This window comes from Dromiciops gliroides, chromosome 4 (assembly GCF_019393635.1).
Source record: "Dromiciops gliroides isolate mDroGli1 chromosome 4, mDroGli1.pri, whole genome shotgun sequence".
In the NCBI taxonomy this organism is placed as follows: Eukaryota; Metazoa; Chordata; class Mammalia; order Microbiotheria; family Microbiotheriidae; genus Dromiciops; species Dromiciops gliroides.
The window spans coordinates 290,170,803-290,190,131 of record NC_057864.1 but is presented as its reverse complement, the minus strand read 5'-3'; the positions used below and the strand labels follow the sequence as shown (position 1 = coordinate 290,190,131).

General features: G+C 37.4%; 1 protein-coding gene across 1 annotated transcript in view; it reads left to right on the top strand.

Moving 5' to 3' along the window:
- The window catches only part of COL9A1 (collagen type IX alpha 1 chain), a 126,052-nt gene that overhangs the window by 76,694 nt on the left and 30,029 nt on the right, over window positions 1-19,329 (top strand). The window contains 6 exon segments of the mRNA XM_044002761.1: window positions 921-965; window positions 2,154-2,207; window positions 2,307-2,360; window positions 15,761-15,814; window positions 16,501-16,572; window positions 19,101-19,136. Of these exon segments, the coding sequence (XP_043858696.1) occupies window positions 921-965; window positions 2,154-2,207; window positions 2,307-2,360; window positions 15,761-15,814; window positions 16,501-16,572; window positions 19,101-19,136 (315 nt within the window).

The window sequence follows — 19,329 nt, the reverse complement described above, 5'->3', positions numbered from 1 at the left end:
TCCTTACTCTGGATTACCTCAAATATCTTTCTGGTTTCTTCCTCTTTAAGCTATATATCTTCTGTAGTTCCCTCTTCCATCATTTTCCATCTGGTCTTCTTACATCTCCTCTATTGTGATATCTTCTAGCCTGTCCACAAGAACTGTTGTTGGCCTGGATGACCCCAGATTCTACTGTGGATATTCCCTGTTTAAGAAATCACTCTGTTTTAGAATTAGGAGAACACTATACACAGTAACAGCAATGTCATACAATGGTCAACTATGAAAGACTTAGCTATTCTCAACAATACAAAGATCCAAGACAATTCTGAAGGACTCATGACTAAAAATGCTATCCACCTCTAGAAAAAGAATTGATAGAATCTGAATGCAGATTGAAGCAAATTGTTTTTTAACTTAATTTTTCTTGTTTTTTTTCTTCTGGTCTGTATTTTCTTTCACAACATGACTAATATGGAAATGTTTTCCATGATTGCATGTGTATAACCTTTATACATTGCCTTCTCGATGACGGGGTAGAGGAGGAAGTGTGGGAGAGAATTTGGAACTCAAAATTGTAAGATAATGAAGGATAAAATTGTTTTTATATGTAACTGGGGAAAATATTAAAATTATAGAAATTACTGTGCTTCTAGTTGCCTCAATATAGCAGCACATGCATCTCCAGTTAAGGAGGACTAAGACAAATACAATAAGGTGGTATTGAAAGATCCAAAGAATTCACTTTGAGTTTTCAGTTGCCATCTTGTGCCATGTATAATGACTAACAAAAATCTGACTAGTGGTTAAATATGAAAAAGCGTGAATTGTTTCTGATTCCTTACCGTGCTCTCCAGATATGTCAATGTAAAATTAGGGAAATCCATGCAGAGTCTCAGATGACACATTTTGATCACATTTTATGTACATTCTTTTAGGGTTTACCTGGAAGTCCTGGTGCAAAAGGTGTCGCAGGTGAAAAGGTAACGATACTTGAACATTTCTTCACTGATTAAAAGAGTATTTTCTCTTCCACTTTTTAAATTCTAAAACCCAACTTCTGTGATACATTAGATATTTAAGAGAAAGAAGGCAAAGGTGTTAAGTACCTAAGCAAAACATAAAAGCTCTTTCTTGAATGTGTTTGACATTGGGGAGAAATGAGAGGCAGGGTGTTAAAGGAATAAAGAAGATAATGAAGTCTCTTTCTCAGATGTGTGAAAGGAAATATTTGGAAGAGAAGCTTGCTGCTTGTGATTTTTATACTTTAATGAAAATGTCATCCTTTTACGTAGTGAAAGGAAAAAGATTGATTATTCAGTACAATTTACATTGAAAAAATAGGATTGCTAAGTTACAGTACTCCATACTAATGAACATATATAGTTTTGTATGTTCATATACCACACATGTGTATATATGTAATATATGACATATATGTAAAGTACCATAGAAATTAGCTTCTACTCACTAGATTACGAGGATAATATATATATATATATACATAGACACATACACACACATACATATATATATATATATGCACTTTGCAAACCTTGAAAGGCAATATAAGTGCTAGCTATTATCATTGGCTTGAGGCAGATTGTAGAGGGCCATAGGCTAAAGAAATTTTGCTTTATTCTCTTGGCAATAAAGAACCACTGAAGATTTTGCAATAGGGGAATAATGAAAGCACAGTGGCATATTAAGAAAATTAATGTTATAGTGGTGTGCAAGTTGGACTAGAGTCGGGGGCAGAGACTGGAAGTAAGGCACACTCTTTAGAAGGCTGTTGTAGCATTACAGGTCATAAGGACATTATCTAGGGCAGTGATAATGGAGAAGATTAAAAAAAAGACTGATGTGGGGGACATTATAAAGGGAAACTCCATGAAATTTCCTGTCTGGTTTATAATGTTTATTTTTGTTGTTTTAGATACTTCTAGCAAGTAGAATATCATGCTTGGGGCTTAGCTACAGAATCCTAAATGCTAAGTCTAGAACAATGGCATGCCATCATTCTCTACAACCTCCCTAATTTTTATAGAAGCAATCAACAAATTAATGCTATTTAATTCTAATAAATATACACTTCCTTTCCCTTCTTGTTTAGTGAATTTATTGAGTGGGTAATTAGTTCTGATTGAATTTTGCATGTCTTTATCTCGTAGGGTAATACAGGTGCTCCTGGAGTACCTGGTGTTATGGGAAATTCAGGCAAACCGGTAAGATATTGTTTCTCTTTTTCATAAATTATTAATTCTATCACCAGGAGGCAAAATGCCATTAATTCCTAATTTGTTATTTATTCATCTTGAAAACAGGGTCAACAAGGACCTCAAGGGGAAGCTGGACCACGAGGACCCCGGGGGCTACCAGTAAGTATTTGTCTTTTCTGCATCTGTATACACATCCCTCCTAGGCTTTGGCTGATTATTCAAGCAGATGAGACAAGACAGATTTTGTTATCCTCAAGAAATGAGAAAACTTCTTAGAAAAATGTGTAATGGTTCCTTTGGTTGTAGAAGGGATGATTTTAAGAAGCAACATGTATAGTGGAGCTCAGAAGACCTGGGATTTGAATCTTGCTCTGATTTGTCATTGTTGTTTGTCCTTCATTCTCCAAATGGACCATGACACCAGGGTGATATCATGACTTGCCATGAATTGGCTTTAAATGAGGGAGGGCTGTGCAAGGTCACCAACTTCACTCTCTCCTCCAGAGCCATCTGGGTCCAGTGGCAAGATATACATCAGGATGTCTCAGATGGCCCTAGATGGTTTTTTTTTAAAGGCAATTTGGGTTAAATGACTTTCCCAGAGTCATAAAGCAAATAAGTGTCTGAGGTAAGGTTTGAACTCAGGTCCCCCTAACTTCAGGGCCCTACTGTGCCATCTAGCTGTCCCTAATACTTACTAACTGTATAATTATGGGCAAGTTACTTAAAAGTTCTCTGAACCTCAGTTTCTTTGTCTAAATTAGAGATCCTGCCATTTTCTATGCCTTGGTCATAGGGATGTTTTGATGATGGACCAATATCTGTGAATGTATCTTATAGAATTTAAAATAATCTTTAGCACTTTACTTACTATTACTCTGTGGAATTATGCATTTTGTAAGAGACACAGTAGTGTGCATTTTCTCCTCATATAATTAATTTCATTTTCAAAAATTCAATTCCCTTGGAACCATGTGTAGAGGCTGACATTAGGCATATCACATAACCTTCTGAAGCCCCAGGTGAGTCTAAGACTATAAATTGCAGAGCAAGTACTGATCTGCACTGATAGAAGAGGTTTTCTCACTTGGAGTTGAAAAAGGAAATGTGCAAGGCACTGAGTTAGGCATTAGGCACACAGATATGAAAAAATGCCATGGCTCCTGCCCACAAAAAGTTTACCATCTTATAGTAATGGATGAGGCCTTAAAGAAATGATATAAATTAGAATTTGACAAAGTGCATAAGAGGGATCAAAAATAGGGGCCTGAGATATTTAAAGAAGGATGACTCCAATCTTGTTAGTCAGGACAATAAAAGGATTCTTGGAGATTGTGATACCTGAGGTAAATAGGTTTGATAGGTTGAAATGTGGACAGAGTCTGTTCTGGGCTTTGGGGTTTGGATTATGAAAATGCACAGAGACAAGTCAGGGTAGAATGAGGTAGGCTAGCAGCAGGAAGATTGAAACTGATTGGAAAATTGGAAATTTCATGCATTTCATCCCAGTTTAGAAAGATTTATCATTAGTCTTTGAACGTATTTAGCAATTTCACTTTGAACACCTGATTTCAAATTCTTGCTTTGTGGTGAAAAACGCATTTGGAGGCAGATTGTAGGGATCCTTCAGAACTGATACTTCTATTACTCATTCCTGGGACAAATCCAGAGATGCTTTGGCAAAACAGGTGTGTGTCAGACCTCCTGTGGCAGGAGGCTGGAATCTCTCCATCTCTGAGGGAAGTATGTCACCTGGAATCTATCGGCTTGCTAGTTTTCAGGATTATATCCTCCTTCATCCGTCACATTAACTAGTTCCATTAACCCATTCTTGGATATGTCCTTTGTATACAGATCTCCCTCTATTCTGAGCAGGACCCATCAGGTTCTAGCTAGAAGCAAGGGGTATGTTACTAATACAGAAGGTTTTCTGGCACCCTAAGGATTCTAGACATCTATTGTGTTCCGTTCTACTATTTTTATTTCATCTTGTAAGAATCTAAGTGTGTATAAGATTAGGCCTTTCATCTAGTTAGAAATGTCATCTTCTTATTAGCTTTTTTTTCCTCTTAATAGCACTGCTATTTTCCTAGTGTTTGAGGCTTGAAACTTTTTAGTCATCCTTGAATTTCCTCTTTTCCTTTGATCTCTCCTCACCTAAAATCTAATCATCATTTTTATGTCAGTTCTCTTTCTGTTTCTTAGATCCATCCTTCCTTTTTTCTTATAATAAAATTTACCTTTTTCAATTAATAAGAATTTCTTTTATTCCTTTTCTTATCCTCTCCAGAAAGAGGAAAAAGAAAATCCCAGTAATAAACATCATAGTCAAGAAAAAAAATATATCCCATCAGCCATGTCCAAAAATGCATGTTTCATTTTGTATATTAAGTCCATCACCTCTTTGTCAGAAGGTGGGTATTATTCTTTGTCATTAGTCTTGGAATCATGGTTGGCCATTGCATTGACTAGTTATCAAATCTTTCAAAAATGTTTTCCTTTGTTATGTTGTTATTTTTTCGTTTTCTTTCTCTCTCTCTCTCTCTCTTTTGTAGGGCAATGAGGGTTAAGTGACTTGTCCAGGGTCACACAGCTAGTAAGTATCAAGTGCCTTAGGCCGGATTTGAACTTAGGTCCTCCTTAATCCAGAGCCAGTGCTTTATCCATTGTGCCACCTAGCTGCCCCCTATGTTGTTATTGTTTAAATTGTCCTCCTGATACCACTCACTTTACATCAATTTATCCATCTTCCCATTTTTACTGAACCCATCTCTTTCATCATTTTTCCTAGAACATGATAACATTACAATACATTCATATTCCATAATTTGTTTGGCCATTATCAAAATGTTAGATGTGAATCCCCACCATTATCATACTAGTTCAGGTCTCTATTAAATTTATTTTTTTCTTTTCTTATTATGAACTTAATAATCATCAGCAAACAAACATTTTAATATCCAGTGAATGAAAAGGGGGATTGTGAATAAAACATTAACTTCTCTCACATACTCGGCTTAAAAAGTTTCTTGAATTTAACCAGATAGTAACAAAGTTATCATGTTTGTTTGTGTCCTTTTCTGAATAGGCTCTTCTTCCTGATGCTCTTCATCTTATCTCACCTTAATGTGGCTTTCTTTTCTTTTTCTTTCTTTCTTTCTTTCTTTCTTTCTTTCTTTCTTTCTTTCTTTCTTTCTTTCTTTCTTTCTTTCTTTCTTTCTTTCTTTCTTTCTTTCTTTCTTTCTTTTTTTTTGCAGGGAAATGAGGGTTAAGTGACTTGCCCAGGGTCACACAGCAAGTAAGTTTCAAGTATTTGAGGTCAAATTTGAACTCAGGTCCTCCTGAATCCAGGGCTGGTACTTTATCCACTGTGCTTCCTAGCTGCCCCATGGCTTCCTTTTCATTAAGAAGTGATTTATCCTTCTTCTCAACTCCCATAATACTTTCTTTTTTTCAGTTGGTCAAAAATATTTATTAAGTTCTTATGTTCCAGGCATTGTGCTGAGCATGAAGGATCCAGAGAAAGTCCATAATACTTTCTTGACCATTTCAGTTGGTTCTTATAATTTACTTTGAAAAAATATTAGAATAATCTGTTATCCCCCCCCCCCCCACCATATTGTAAATTCCCTAAAGGCAGAGATGAAGCTTTATTTACCTTTGTATCCCTTACGGTTCCTATAATGAAGCTTTATGCATAGCAGAGGCTCAGTCAATACTTGTTGAAAAATGTTATAGTAAAGTAAGCTAAGCAGTTGAAACTGTCTACTTCGATGTAGAAGTAGACTTGCTACACAATGAATTTTTCCAAATACATTATGTGGCATGATTCAATTTTTTTTATCTAACATTCAATAGAAGTACCATCTAAAATACTTAATATATGCAAGGGTCTTTATTTTCACTAGTGTGAAAATTCACAAGGCTCTCTTCCCCCTTCTCCAGAGAAGGGTTCTTTACCTAGGATCCACAAACTTGTTTTTAAAAAATATTTTGATAGCTTCATATTATTATAATTGCAATTGGTTTCTTTTGTAATTCTCTATATTCTATTTTATGTATTTAAAACAATTATCTTGGAATGGGTCGAATTGCTTTGCCAAATTGCCAGAGGGGGCAACAACACAGATAAGGTTAAGAACTTCTACTCTAAACCTTACTAAGAGTTGTTGTGGCAGAAAATTTTAAATTTGACCTTGAAGACAATCTGGTAATGAGCCTCTATGAACTGAGCTAAGTTGGTATCATAAAACTATATTTAGAAAGGGCCCCAAAGGCCATTTAATCAACCATTTTTCCTTTATAAATGAAGAAAGTGAGACATAGAAAATGAAATGATTAGCCCAAGGCCACAGAGGGAGGATTTGAACTCAGGTTCTCTACTCTAGAGGTAGTACCCTTGCTCATACAACTGATAAACAGTCCATCACCTGTATTTTCCTTGAATTTTTCCCCGTTTGACATAGGACCTGTTATAGTTTAAGCTTTACTCACTTTTATTTTGGGAACTCTGGGTCACCTCTACATCATGACGAAGTGTTAGAGAGTAATACTTTAGTGGAGAACAGTCTATAATAGAACTATAAAATTGAATTGGTCTTTTATAGCCTTGTGACACATACAAAAGTTATAATTAGATCAGGACTAAATAAGTCTTTACAATGGTAATGTAAAACAATTAGTCAAACTGTACTTTTAATCCCATAAAATGGGTTTGTAAATGCATTGATCTATAGCTGACTTTCTGGGTTAATTGGTATTCCTTTTGCCAGAGAGAAGCATTTAGTGTATAGCATATGATATAGATTATGTAAAATGATTTCCTATTTTTCTACTTCTTACATCAGCAAGATTTTAAAGCTATGGTTGCATCTGTAGATGTTTTTACATCTTTCAACAACTGTTTTTTTTATAAACACCAATCAACTATCCCACCAGCATGGTGTACTGCAGTAGTATCAGACTCAGAACGAGGGGCCACTAAACTATTAAAGCTACTAACCATTAATTAAGGATATCTATGGACCACATTGACTTTAAAAAACCATGTTAACTTTATCTATGTTGTATTGGGCAGCTATATTCCAGGAGCAACTAGGTGGTACAGTGTATAGGGTATAGGGCTTGAATTCTGGAAGATTTATTTTCTTGAGTTCAAATCTGGCCATAGACATTAACTACCTGTGTGACTCTAGGCAAGTCACTTAACTTTAATCTTCCTCATCTGTAAAATGAGTTAGAGAGGGAAATGCCAAACCATTCCAGTGTCTTTGCCAAGAAAATCCCAAATGGGGTCATGAAGAGTCAGACCTGACTCAACAACAACAACAAAGTGTATTTTTATTTATTTTGTAGAAAATATTTCCCAATTACATTTTAATCTGGTTCTGACCACCCTGGGGAGTATTGTGGGCCATGCATTTGACACCTCTGGTGTAGTGTATAGAGAACTGGAATTAGAATCAATAAGACTTGGGTTCAAATCCCATCTAGCCATGTGACCCAGGGAAAGTCACTTAACCTCTTTGAGCCTCAGTTTCCTCCTCTGCAAAGGGGGTGGTCTGGATGCAATGGCCTGTAAAGTCCTTTTAAAGTCCCTTTAGCTCTAAAATATGTGCTCCTACTCTCTGTGATCCTAAGAATAAAGGATTCTCTAATAAAAAGTTAGGGGGATTTTATAAAACAACCTCAGCAACCATAATGCAAGTCAATGAATATGCCTTTCCCATGATTCTCTGCAAGTGTATTGGATCCATTTATAAACAGGCACATTATTAAATGAAGATTCACAAACACTAGCCTGAGATAAGTGGTTGTTATTTAAAAATGGCTGTCATGTTCTGTGACCTCTATCCACATGGATTTCTTGAACGAGCAACTGGTCCTGATTTATTAAGAAAGATACCTGCTCAGTGTGTTCAATGATGGATGATCTTGAAGGAGATGAGGCTGATTTTGATTCAATGCTTTAGTGGTTTCTTTAGATAGACTCAAGACTTACAGCAGGGCCCATATCTGTGCCTGACAAGGCACATTTAGCAGGCTTAAATTGAGCAAGACTGTTCATTTCCCAGGGACCATTTACTATCTAATAGTGATAATACAGCATTACCAATCATGGAAATGAAGCTGAAATAGTGTCGTATAGTTAACAAAGTTACATAGAGATAGGCTACTCTTCTCCAAAAAATTGTGATAATGCCTTGATTGGTCCTTAAATGTATTCGTATGTGTGTTAAAATAAATACACCTAGGTGGAAAGTGGAGCCCTATATAGTTTGTAGCTTTTCTTTCCCTCAAGTCAATAAGCATTTATTGTTATGTTGACTTTTGTCTTACTCTGGACTTTGGTGAGTGGAAGAGAGAGTGAGGCCAACAACTTTGGGCAATTCTGCCTCACTTAAATCCAATTCAAGCACGAGTGAAGACATCACCTGTCATTGGTCCTCTTAATAAATGAAGGACTAACAACAAGAAGCATTTATTAAGCACTTACTATGTTCCAGGCAGTGTGCTAAATGCTGGGGATACATTTTATTAAGCACCTACTACATTATTAACACATTGCTAGGCACTGGAAATAAAAAGGAAAAAACAAAAAAAAAAGTTTTAGTTTTCAAAGAATTTGCTGTCCTTACACATACAGAACAATGCTAAAAGAGGTTTCTTCTCACAGGAAATGTACCTTTCATGCAGGAGCATACAACTTGAATAATTCTAAACCCTAAACTGGGAGAAAGGACACCAGAAATGGGAACTATGAAAATGTTTTCTAAATATGAGAGGAGTCTTGACTTTGCTTGATTGTCTCATTCATTGTCTCAAGATTCTGTCTTGGTCTCTATTCTTTCTATTAAAGATTGTTTCTGGACTATTAACAGAATGGAAAAACCCCAAGATTTGGGGGAGTCAGAGGACCTAGGTTTGAGTTTTTTCTCCACTTAAAGTTTTGTCTCTACTAAACTGCTTAAAATTACGATGCCTCATATTTCTTATCTGTCAAAAGAGGGGATTGGACTACATGACCTTTGAGGTCCTTTCTAGCTCTGAATCCTAAATGGAAACTCCAGTGCTTTTTCACTGATGGTAGATCTCTTTGGGAGAAATGGGAATGGATATAATTTGGAAGAAAAATTTCAGCTTCTGGCCCCCAGCCCCCAGCCCAGGATATCTGAGAATATTGTTATCGCCCCAGCTTGCTGATGTGCAGCAGCTTCTATCTTTTAATTAACAGCTCTGTCTTTGCAGTTGCTGTCATCAGTGTCATAGTTAATTACTCTTCTCATGGAATTTGTTTAGCTTAATCTGTGCTTTCACTGATTACTGTTTTGTATCCCTGTCATTCATACTAATATACTTTCATTAGTTCATCCAGTAAAATAGCAGACCTTAGAGAGAAAATTTGATTTTTTTTTAGACTATATAGAAACCCTAAGACATGGCCCCAGAACTGCCTACTCCCCTAACCCAAAGCAATATCTTTATTCTTGTTGGGTCATTGTTTGAAAAATAAATATTGTATTTCTTCCTTTGGTGAGTATGTTACTGAATACTTGCCTAAGACCTTGTTAACCAATGACTTATAGGATGGGATTAAAAAGAAAGGGAGAAGTCCTACAGGTTCTTGATCTGGGTTCCATGAACTTGTTTAAAATTTTTTTGATAATTGTATTTCAATATCAATGGTTTCCTTTGTAATACTATATATTTTATTTTATGCATTTAAAATGATTACTCTGAGGACTCCATAGGCTTTACCAGATTTCCCCAGGGATCCATGACACAAAAAAGGTTGAATCTCCATTCTGCATAAACAGACGGGCAAACACCCCTAAAGTCATGGATCTTACCTTCAGGACACTGAATTTCAGAGATGAGAGGGACCTCAATGAACATCTGGTGTAGCTCATATCGCAAAAGAATTTCCTTTCCATTCTACCCAGCACATGATCATCTACTTCTTGCTTGAAGACCTCCAAGGAGAGAACCCATTACCTCCTGAGGCAGCCTATTCCATTTTTGGATAGTTTTAACTGTTTGGAAGTTTTTCATGTGAAGTTTAAATTTTGTGTCTTCACAACTTTCCCCTAATGCTCCCAGTTGTGCCCTCTGGGGCCAATCAGAAAACAATCTAATTTCTTAACATGTCACAACAAATACTTGATGACAGCTATCATAGCCTCTATAAGTCTTTCTCTTCTTCAGGCTAAATAGCCACATTTCCTTTAATTCTCATGCATGCATTTGTGTCTGTTCAAGTTCTAGACACAATAGTGACAATTGACTATTTGTGGGGCACTGAGTTGGGCATGGATTCCTGATGGTTTCCTGAGGTTTATATGGCTTGTTAACAGAGCTCATCAAGGCTCTGTCTTGGGCTGCCTTATTTTTTTTTTACTCTCTATTTTCTCACTTGGTGATTTCATCAGCTCTAATATGGCCCTTAGATCTGCATTTATAGTCCTAGTCTCTTTTCTGAGCTTCAGTCCTACATCATCAGATGCCTATTAGACATTTTGAACTCTGTCTTATGGGCATCTCAAACTTAAAAGTGACCAAACAGATCTAATATTGTCTTCTCCATTCTGCAAACCCCCCCTCTTCCAAACTCTTCTACTGCTATTAAGAGCAACACCATCTTCCAAGCCACTCAGGCTCTAAATATCATAGTTCTCTCTCTCTCTCTCTCTCTCTCTCTCTCTCTCTCTCTCTCTCTCTCTATCTCTATCTCTCTCTCTCTCTTTCTCTCTCTCTCTCTCGATGCCAAACTTCATAATTTCTATCTCCACAACATTTCTTGGTCCTCTTCTCTGGACAAAGCCACCACTCTTATTCAGGCCCTCGACACATTTCACATAGACTATTGATTGGCATCCCTTATTTAAGTTTCTCCCTGTTCTTGTCTATCCTCTACTCAGGTGAAGGTCATTTTCCCAAAGCCTAGGTCTGAGCCATTCAACCACTAGTAAGTAAACTCCAGTGGCTCCCTATTGCCTCCAGGTTCAAATATAAAACTCTCTATTTGGATTTTAAAGCCTTTAAAAATCTGTCTTCTTTCTACCTTTACAGTCTCCTTACTCTTTACCATCTTCCACAGAGTCTAGGATGGCTTTTTTGCTTTTCCCCAAACATGCTGTTCCTTTGCCCTTTTTTCTGCCTTTTCATAAGTATTTCTTGAATGCTCTTTCTCCATACCTCTCCACCTTGGAATCTCCTATATTCCTTCCATACTCAGCTCAAAGTCTACCTTTGGCAGCAGGCATTTCTTGGGCCCCCACATGCCTTCTATTTAGTCTATATGTATCTTGTATATACTTATTTATTTATGGGTTGTTTCCTCCATTTAAATCTAAGCTCCTTGAGGACAGATCCTGGTTTTGCCTTTTTTGATATACCCAATGATTCAGGACAGTTCCTAGAACAGAGTAATCATTTAAATGCTTGCTGATTGGTTGACTGACTGATTGAAAGAAGAGGGAATGAGATTTCAAGATCTGAGAAAATATTTGGATTTTCATGGTAATCAAACTCCCTAAAGAAATGGAGGCCCACAAAAATCTTTATCTAGTTGTGTTTTTTTCCAAGGAGATATTTTACATGGCCTTCTATTTATATATGCTTGTGTCTTGATTTCTCATAAAGTCATTAGCTTCTATTTGCTCAATCCTAATTTTTAAGTAATGATTTTCTTCAGAGAGCTTTTGTACCTCCTTTTCCATTTGCCTAGTTTGGCTTTTCAAGCTGCTGACTTTTTTTTCATGACCCTCCTTCATCACTCTCATTTTTCTTTCCATTTTTTCTCCACCTCTCTTACTCTTCCCTCTACCTCTTGTACTTTTATCTTCAAAGTCCTTTTTGAGTGCTTCTATAGCCTAAGACCAATTCATATTTTTCTTGGAAGCTTTGGATGTAGGAGCCCTGATGTGGCTATCCTCTTTGGAGGGTGCACCTCGATCTTCCTTGTTACTAAAGAAACTTTCTATGGTACACATCTTTCTCTGTCTGATCATCTTTCCTGTCTTTTACTTGACTTTTAACTCCTTCTTGAAGTGGGGCACCGCTTCCAGGAGGTACTGTCCCAAGCTCCAGGGGGTCTAAGGCAGTATGATTTAAGGGGAGGGGAAGGTTCTTTACTCATCTGGCCTGTTCTCTGGTCTGTAGATAACCCCAGACCAACTTGCTAATTAACCAGGCAGCAAATCTTTGTGTTCTGTGGTTATTAGCTCTGACAGGCTTGTGCCCCTCCCCTACCTGGGCCACTGCTACTCAAGCCTACTTCCTGGTTCTCAGCAGGGGTGAAACACCCAAGTTCCGCCTCAGCACCAGCAGACACCTCTGTAATCTCCCACAGTCAACCACTCAGCCCTCTCACCAGATCATGAGCTTAGTTCCGGGACAACACTGGCAATGAAGCTGATTCAGATGCTCGGCCTGCCTGGGACTGAATCTGTGTCAGTATGACCTTGTAGTTGGGCTCTACTCCCACTCCAACACAGTGACCCCCTCCTACTGACCTTCTAAGCTGTCTTTGGCTGGAAAATCATCTCAGTTCATTCTTTTGTGGGTTCTGCTGCTCCAGAAATTGTTCTATGGAATTATTTGGTGTTTTTTTGGAGTGGTTGTGTTGTGAGTTATGAGAGTTTATTGTCTTTCCTCCACCATCTTTTCTAGTTGCAATTTTGAAAAAAATACTTTGTTTATAATTAGAAGAGGAAAAAATAAATGCTGTAATCATTCACCTTTTATTTACAATAAGAAAGTGAGGGAATTCAATCCTTGTATGCCCCAGGCAATGGACTTTTCACCTTCTGATATTGTAAATTATATTTTACACCTCTCTACTGCAATTATTTTTTTCCAGTTAAGATCACCTTAGCATGATGTTATTTGGGACTTAAGACACAGTTCTGCCCAAGAATGATTTGAACTAGTCCCTATAGTAGGTATCCTGGAGAAAAGAAGTCTTGAACTTTGAAGTATGAGACCAAGTCATTGGAGTGGGACATAATCTTGAGATTCATAGTCGGCATGCGGGAAATATCTCATTTTTATTGGCCAGTTCTTCATCTATTTTCACATGCCTGCAGTTCCACACCCTCCAGGGCTGATTTCCACAGTTGAAATGGCCCACGCTCATCATAGGCCCCATCTGCAAACTTTTGCTAGACAGGGCAGAATAAGTAGTTCAGAATATAGCTGGGTATGCGGGTAGGGATTAATTAAAAAGCTCTCTCCAGATATTCAGCTACGTTGTTTCCTTAACTGAAAGTGTTATTTTACTAAATATTTGGGCATTCAGTTCCAGCTGATGGCAAAGCTCATGAAAGTATTTGTCCCTAAGATGTCAGTGTGTCTGATGCTGAAATGATATTGTATACCTGGTGCCTATTGCAGTTCAGTAAGGAGTTCTGATTGGATTTCAGAAATGTTCTAAACTTTAAATCCTGTTTTAAAGGACTTTTAAAAATTCTTTCCTCCTCACCTATAGTACAACTGCAAGCTATATGCCTGCTTTGTAAGGAAGAGTAGAATGATGCTGTTGGGTACAGTTATAAATTTTGTAAAATACAAAAAAGGAATAGCCCTGCCCCACCCCATGCTGGATTTATAAGGGAGGCAATTATTTCTTGAAGAGTTTCAATGTTTAACATAGTTAACTATCTAGGGATTTAAAAAAACAACAACCATGATCTGTGATTTCATTGATGAGCAAATTTCTCTACCTATGGAGATTTGAGTATTTTCATCACTTTAAAGTCTCAAAGAGAGGTTAAGTGACCTGCCCAGTCACACAGCCAGTATATTTCAGAGGTAGGACTTGAACCCAGTACTATTAAATTTCAAAGTCAGCTCTCTACCCATATGTCATGTTGACTCTCATGTTAGTAATAAAATAAGGCATTTATTGACTACCTCCAGAATGTATAGCATTGTTGTGCCACCTGGGGGAAAGTGAGTTGGTTCCATGTGGTCTCTGCACACAAAGAGCTTTCAGTCTGGAATCAGATGTTATTTTGCAGAATGAAAGCACAGTATTTTCTTTCTTGTAGTTTCCAAAATCTACTTACATCATTAATATTTTTCAAAAAGGAACAAAAATAATCAGTAGAACAAAGACTTGCATTTCATTCTATACATCTCTACCCTTCATGTATTTTGGAGTATACACAGAAATCAAAAGACAAAACCTTTTGGTTGTAGGGTTCTTTCTTTTTACACTACCCTTTTGAGCATTGGGATTGTTGCTAGATATTGGTGTTTAAGTACTTTCTAAATTCCTTTCTCTGTTCAGATTCTTAAGCTATATGATTGCATATATACATATGTCTATATATGTATATAATGAACATACTCACATATACATACATATCTTTATTCATACTTACACAAAGGACTTTTGTTGTTGTTCAGTTATTCCCTTCTCCAGCTCATTTTACAGATAAGGAATCTGAGATAAACAGGGTTAAGTGACTTGCCCAGAGTCACACACCCAGTTAGTGTCTGAGATCACATTTGAACTCAAGTCTTCCTTACTCTAGGTCCAGCACTCTATCCACAGCCTTACCTGCCCTACACACAGGACTATTGTAATATATTTCTGCTAGAGTGTTATTATAATTGACAAATAGTTTGAGTATTCACTGACTTCTGCTTCTGATGCTTAGTAGAATGACTCTGGGTAAATCACTTAATCTCTTCAGACAACTCTGCTTTTCCTCTACTAAATAGTTAAAAGTTGAAATCAGTCTCAATGGAGGGACGTCCCACACTAGGAACTTTTGTCTATTTGTATTCACCAAAAGAGTTTCTCATTACTGGCTGATTTGGGTATTTTAGGTAATGTGAGAATCAGTCTCTTCCTAATATCCCCTCTTGTTAGTGCTGCCTCCCTCTCCCTCAATTACTTCATATATAACCTTCGTTTATATTTTTAGATTTTCTTATTTGTTTCTACCAAGAGAGACCTGTGTGGTAGAGGAAGTTCCTCATTGGGCATTGCCAATGCTGATGAAATCACAGATCTGGTTTAAAATAAAAACAACAGGGGGCAGCTAGGTGGTGCAGTGGATAAAGCACCAGCCCTGGATTCAGGAGGACCTGAGTTCAAATCCAGCCTCAGACACTTGACACTTACTAGTTGTGTGACCCTGGGCAAGTCACTTAACCCTCACTGACCTGCAATAAATAAATAAATAAAAACAACAAACTTATCTGTATACACATTTTTTTCTTCCTGGAATAGAATTTAAGATCCCAGAGGGCAACCACTGTTTTGTTTTTGTCATTGTATCCCTTGCAGCCAGCACGGAGCCTGGCACATAGTAGGTATTTTTAAAAAATGTTTATTGAATTGCCTTGGATTAAATTAAATTGGATTAAACTGAATTGATATGATCTCTCCCTTCAAATTAATGATCAAAGAATGGGAATGATACTGTGATAATTTTGATTTTTAATAAAAATGGTTTTTAGTTGAATGTTAAATCTTCATGAAGCCCTTGAATTTGGAAAAAAAACAACCTCTTGTTATTATAATTAATTACATTTTCCTCTTACAGGGTAGCAGAGGAGAATTAGGACCCAATGGTCCCCCAGGCTTACCAGGTAAACTGGTAAGTGATGCCTATGTTGTTGTTGTTTTTTTTTAATTCCTCAGCTGTTTCTATCTACTTTCTCTAATCCATACTATTATGAGAGAGGAGTGGTGGGTGAACCAGGTACAGAAAAGGAGAGGGAAACAATACAGAAGAAGTCACTGATAAGCCACATTTCATTTTTATTATTTTGTGAATGTCTGGAAATGAAGGGTAGCGATATTTGAAATAACACAAGTAAAAATGCCATCTAGGCCACACTGGTGGCGGGGGGGAGGAAAGGGGAGAAGGGGGGCATGTTAATAAGTGCAGCCTGTGACATGTGTTCTAAACTGGTGGGAAACATGAGGTGCCACATTTGGATTGTGGTTGTTCCTGGAATTCAGGAGTCTGATGCATGAATGCTGTCTTTTAAAACATCTACACTGCTTATTTACACAGCAAGAGGGGGTACTGCCTTGCAGAAGCCTCGGTTGAAAGAGCCCACTGTTGTAGAGGAATGTAAATCAAGGAAGTTGGTGATCTCAGGAGAAAAAAAAAGCACAAAGGACTGGCTGCTCACAGGAGGAAAGTTAGATACCTGGCTCATGTTTACTTCAGGAAATGGCAAACCCAGCTAGGCTGCATGTTGGCTGGCCGGACTGTATGCTTGGGGTGTCAGTTATTACATGGGCTTTTTGTTTTGTGTGCTTGGTGATTTACAGGGTCCTCTTGGCAGCCCAGGCCTTCCAGGTCTGCCCGGTCCCCCTGGACTCCCTGGATTGAAAGGTGACAGGGTAAGGATTCAGATGGTAAAGAGGTTAAGCTGGGCAATTACTGCATTTTATAACCTAACCAATGGTTATATAGAAGCTTCAATGACTAAATAGAAGGCTTGTTTCCATCAGAATTTCCCTAGAATGTAGTTCAGTAATTTATATAAGCAGATAATTCTCTTTACTATGATGTAGTGTGGTACAGTAGGAAGAATTTAGCCTCTGAGGAGGGAAATTCATCTCTCTAGGCTTGTTTCCTTATCTGTAAAATGAAGGCGTTGCATTGTAGGACCTTGAAATTTAGGAGACTATGAAAAAACTCTCTCTGGGTGCTAATTGTTTATTGTCCAGAGAGAAAAGATACATGATCTGAGAAAGGACATTTGCTTTATGATCATCACAGATCATTAGAAGTGGAAGGGATCTTTGAGATCATCAAATGCCAGTACCATCTTTCTCATTTACAAATCAAGAAACTAAGCCCCAGAGAGGTCAAGTGATTTTTCCCTAGCTCAAATAGCTGGTCATAATCCAAGCTGGCACTGAAACCCTGATCTCCTGATAAGTTTTTTGCACTATGCCATATGTGTCTCTCTCACTTTAAATTCAGTTCTGTTAAACACACATTTATTCTGTGTCCAGCATTGTGCTGGGTGTGGGGGATAAAAAAAGGGAGAAATGAAAACTGTTCTTGCCCTTTAGAAGTTTATATTCGATTGGAAAGAAAATATGCATACATAGATAAGCATATAAATGTGAATATATACACACAAACATACACATACCACGTTTATATACACAAGTATGTTATCTATGCATGTGTATATATTCATACATATGTGTATATACACACATGCAGCGTTCATCTTCTGACAACTAGGAGAGGTAGGAGGGGAGGAAATCAGGAAAAGCCTTGTGTAGGAAGTAGCACTTGAGCTGAGCTTTGAAAGGAAATAGGGATTCTAAGAGACAGAAAATTTTAGTATTTTTTTTCCCCACTGAATTCTAAATCTGTCTTTGTTTAGTCATTTCTCAGTTGTTTCTAATTCTTTGTAACCCCATTTGGGATTTTCTTGGCAATGATACTAGAGTGGTTTGCCATTTTCTTCTCCAGCTCATTTTACAAATGAGTAAACTGAGGCAAACAAGCTAAGTGACTTGCCCAGGGTCCCAAAGGTCGAAAGTGTCTGAGGCCAGATTTGAACTAAGGAAGATGAGTCTTCCTGACTACAGGCCTAGGGGTCTATCCAGTGTGCCACCTAGATGTCCAAGTCTGTCTATCCTTCAGATATTATTTGTATTTAGAATTTAGAGCAAGAAAGAACCTTAGGAATGACATCTAGTTTAACCTCCTCATCTATTAGATGAAGATACTGAAATTCAGAGAGGTCAAGGTTTCATAAATATGAAATAGCAAAACAAGTATTTACACCTGCATCTTTTGACTCTTGCCATTGACCTCCAGTCTGATGCTCTTGCCACTCTACTATGCTGCTGCCTCAGGATGCTTTGTTCCTGAGAACTTCCTCCTCTAATAGGATCTCAGAGCCTTACACACCTCTGATAGCCTTCTTACTGGTGTCTGGGCTTCCAGTCTATCATGTCTTCAGTCCATTTTCTCTACAGTTGCCAAAATAATGTTCCTAAGGCACAGATCTGACCAAGGTGTTCTGCTCAAAAGTTTTCAGTGGCTCCCCACTGGTAATGGGATAAACTATATATTTCCCAAGGCACTCTACAATCTGACTCCCAACTCTCTTTCTGGCCTTAATTCATACTATGCAACTATATCTCAATTTTTTTGTTCTATCCATAAACTGTTATCTATTTCTGGACCTTGACACTCTATCTGCCACCTCTTTGCATTTTCACAAGCTATTCCTTTATGCTTAGAATAAAGCATAAGTCTCTTAGAATCCTCGTTTTCTATCAAGGTCAGTTTAGAAAGCTACCCTCTCTGAGAAACCTTCCCTGTGGTTAGTGTCTTCTCTTCCCTTAATTTCTCTTGCATTGTATTTATTACAAAGGCATGTAGGGAAATTAAACCAGCCCTCTGAACAAAAATTAGTATAGCTAACATTTTCTCCATTTCCTAAATCTAGATAATCAACAAAACAATCAAGACCTGCTTTGTAACTTTTTGCTGATTTCCTGAATGCTCACACTGAAAATTTAACAATGGGTTCTCAAACTGGTTCAAGCTGACTCCAGCATACCTCTTATATACAAATTATATTCTACCCCATTTATGGTAGTAGTAAAATGTAAACTCCTTGAGGGCAGAGAATGTCTTTATTTTGCTTTTTTTTTTAAAATGCCCAGCACTTGCTGCCTTGCATATAGTATATGCTTAACGTTAATGACTGTTAACATTGAACTGACTGTCATCTGGCTCCATATAGGTGACAAGGAGGTATTTTCTGACCTTTCTCTATTAGTATGGGTATGGGGAGTTGGTTAATTCATATTTATATCGTATTCTATCTTACTTTTAAAAAATAACACCACTTCTTAAGTTTTGAGACAATGTCACAATGTCTTTATTATAGGGTTCAGTTGGTGAACCTGGTCCAAAAGGAGAACAAGTAAGTCTTATAATCTGATCATTGGGATGTTTCACTGGCTGACTATCAATGTGGTATTTGGTATGTGGCAAGTTACAGTTGCCACTGTGAAATATATGGGACCAATGGCCTTTTTTCCCATATGAGAATTGTTTTATTTTTGTCCCTAGTTTCACACAGTCTACTGTTAATCATGGCTCTCCCTCTAAACCTG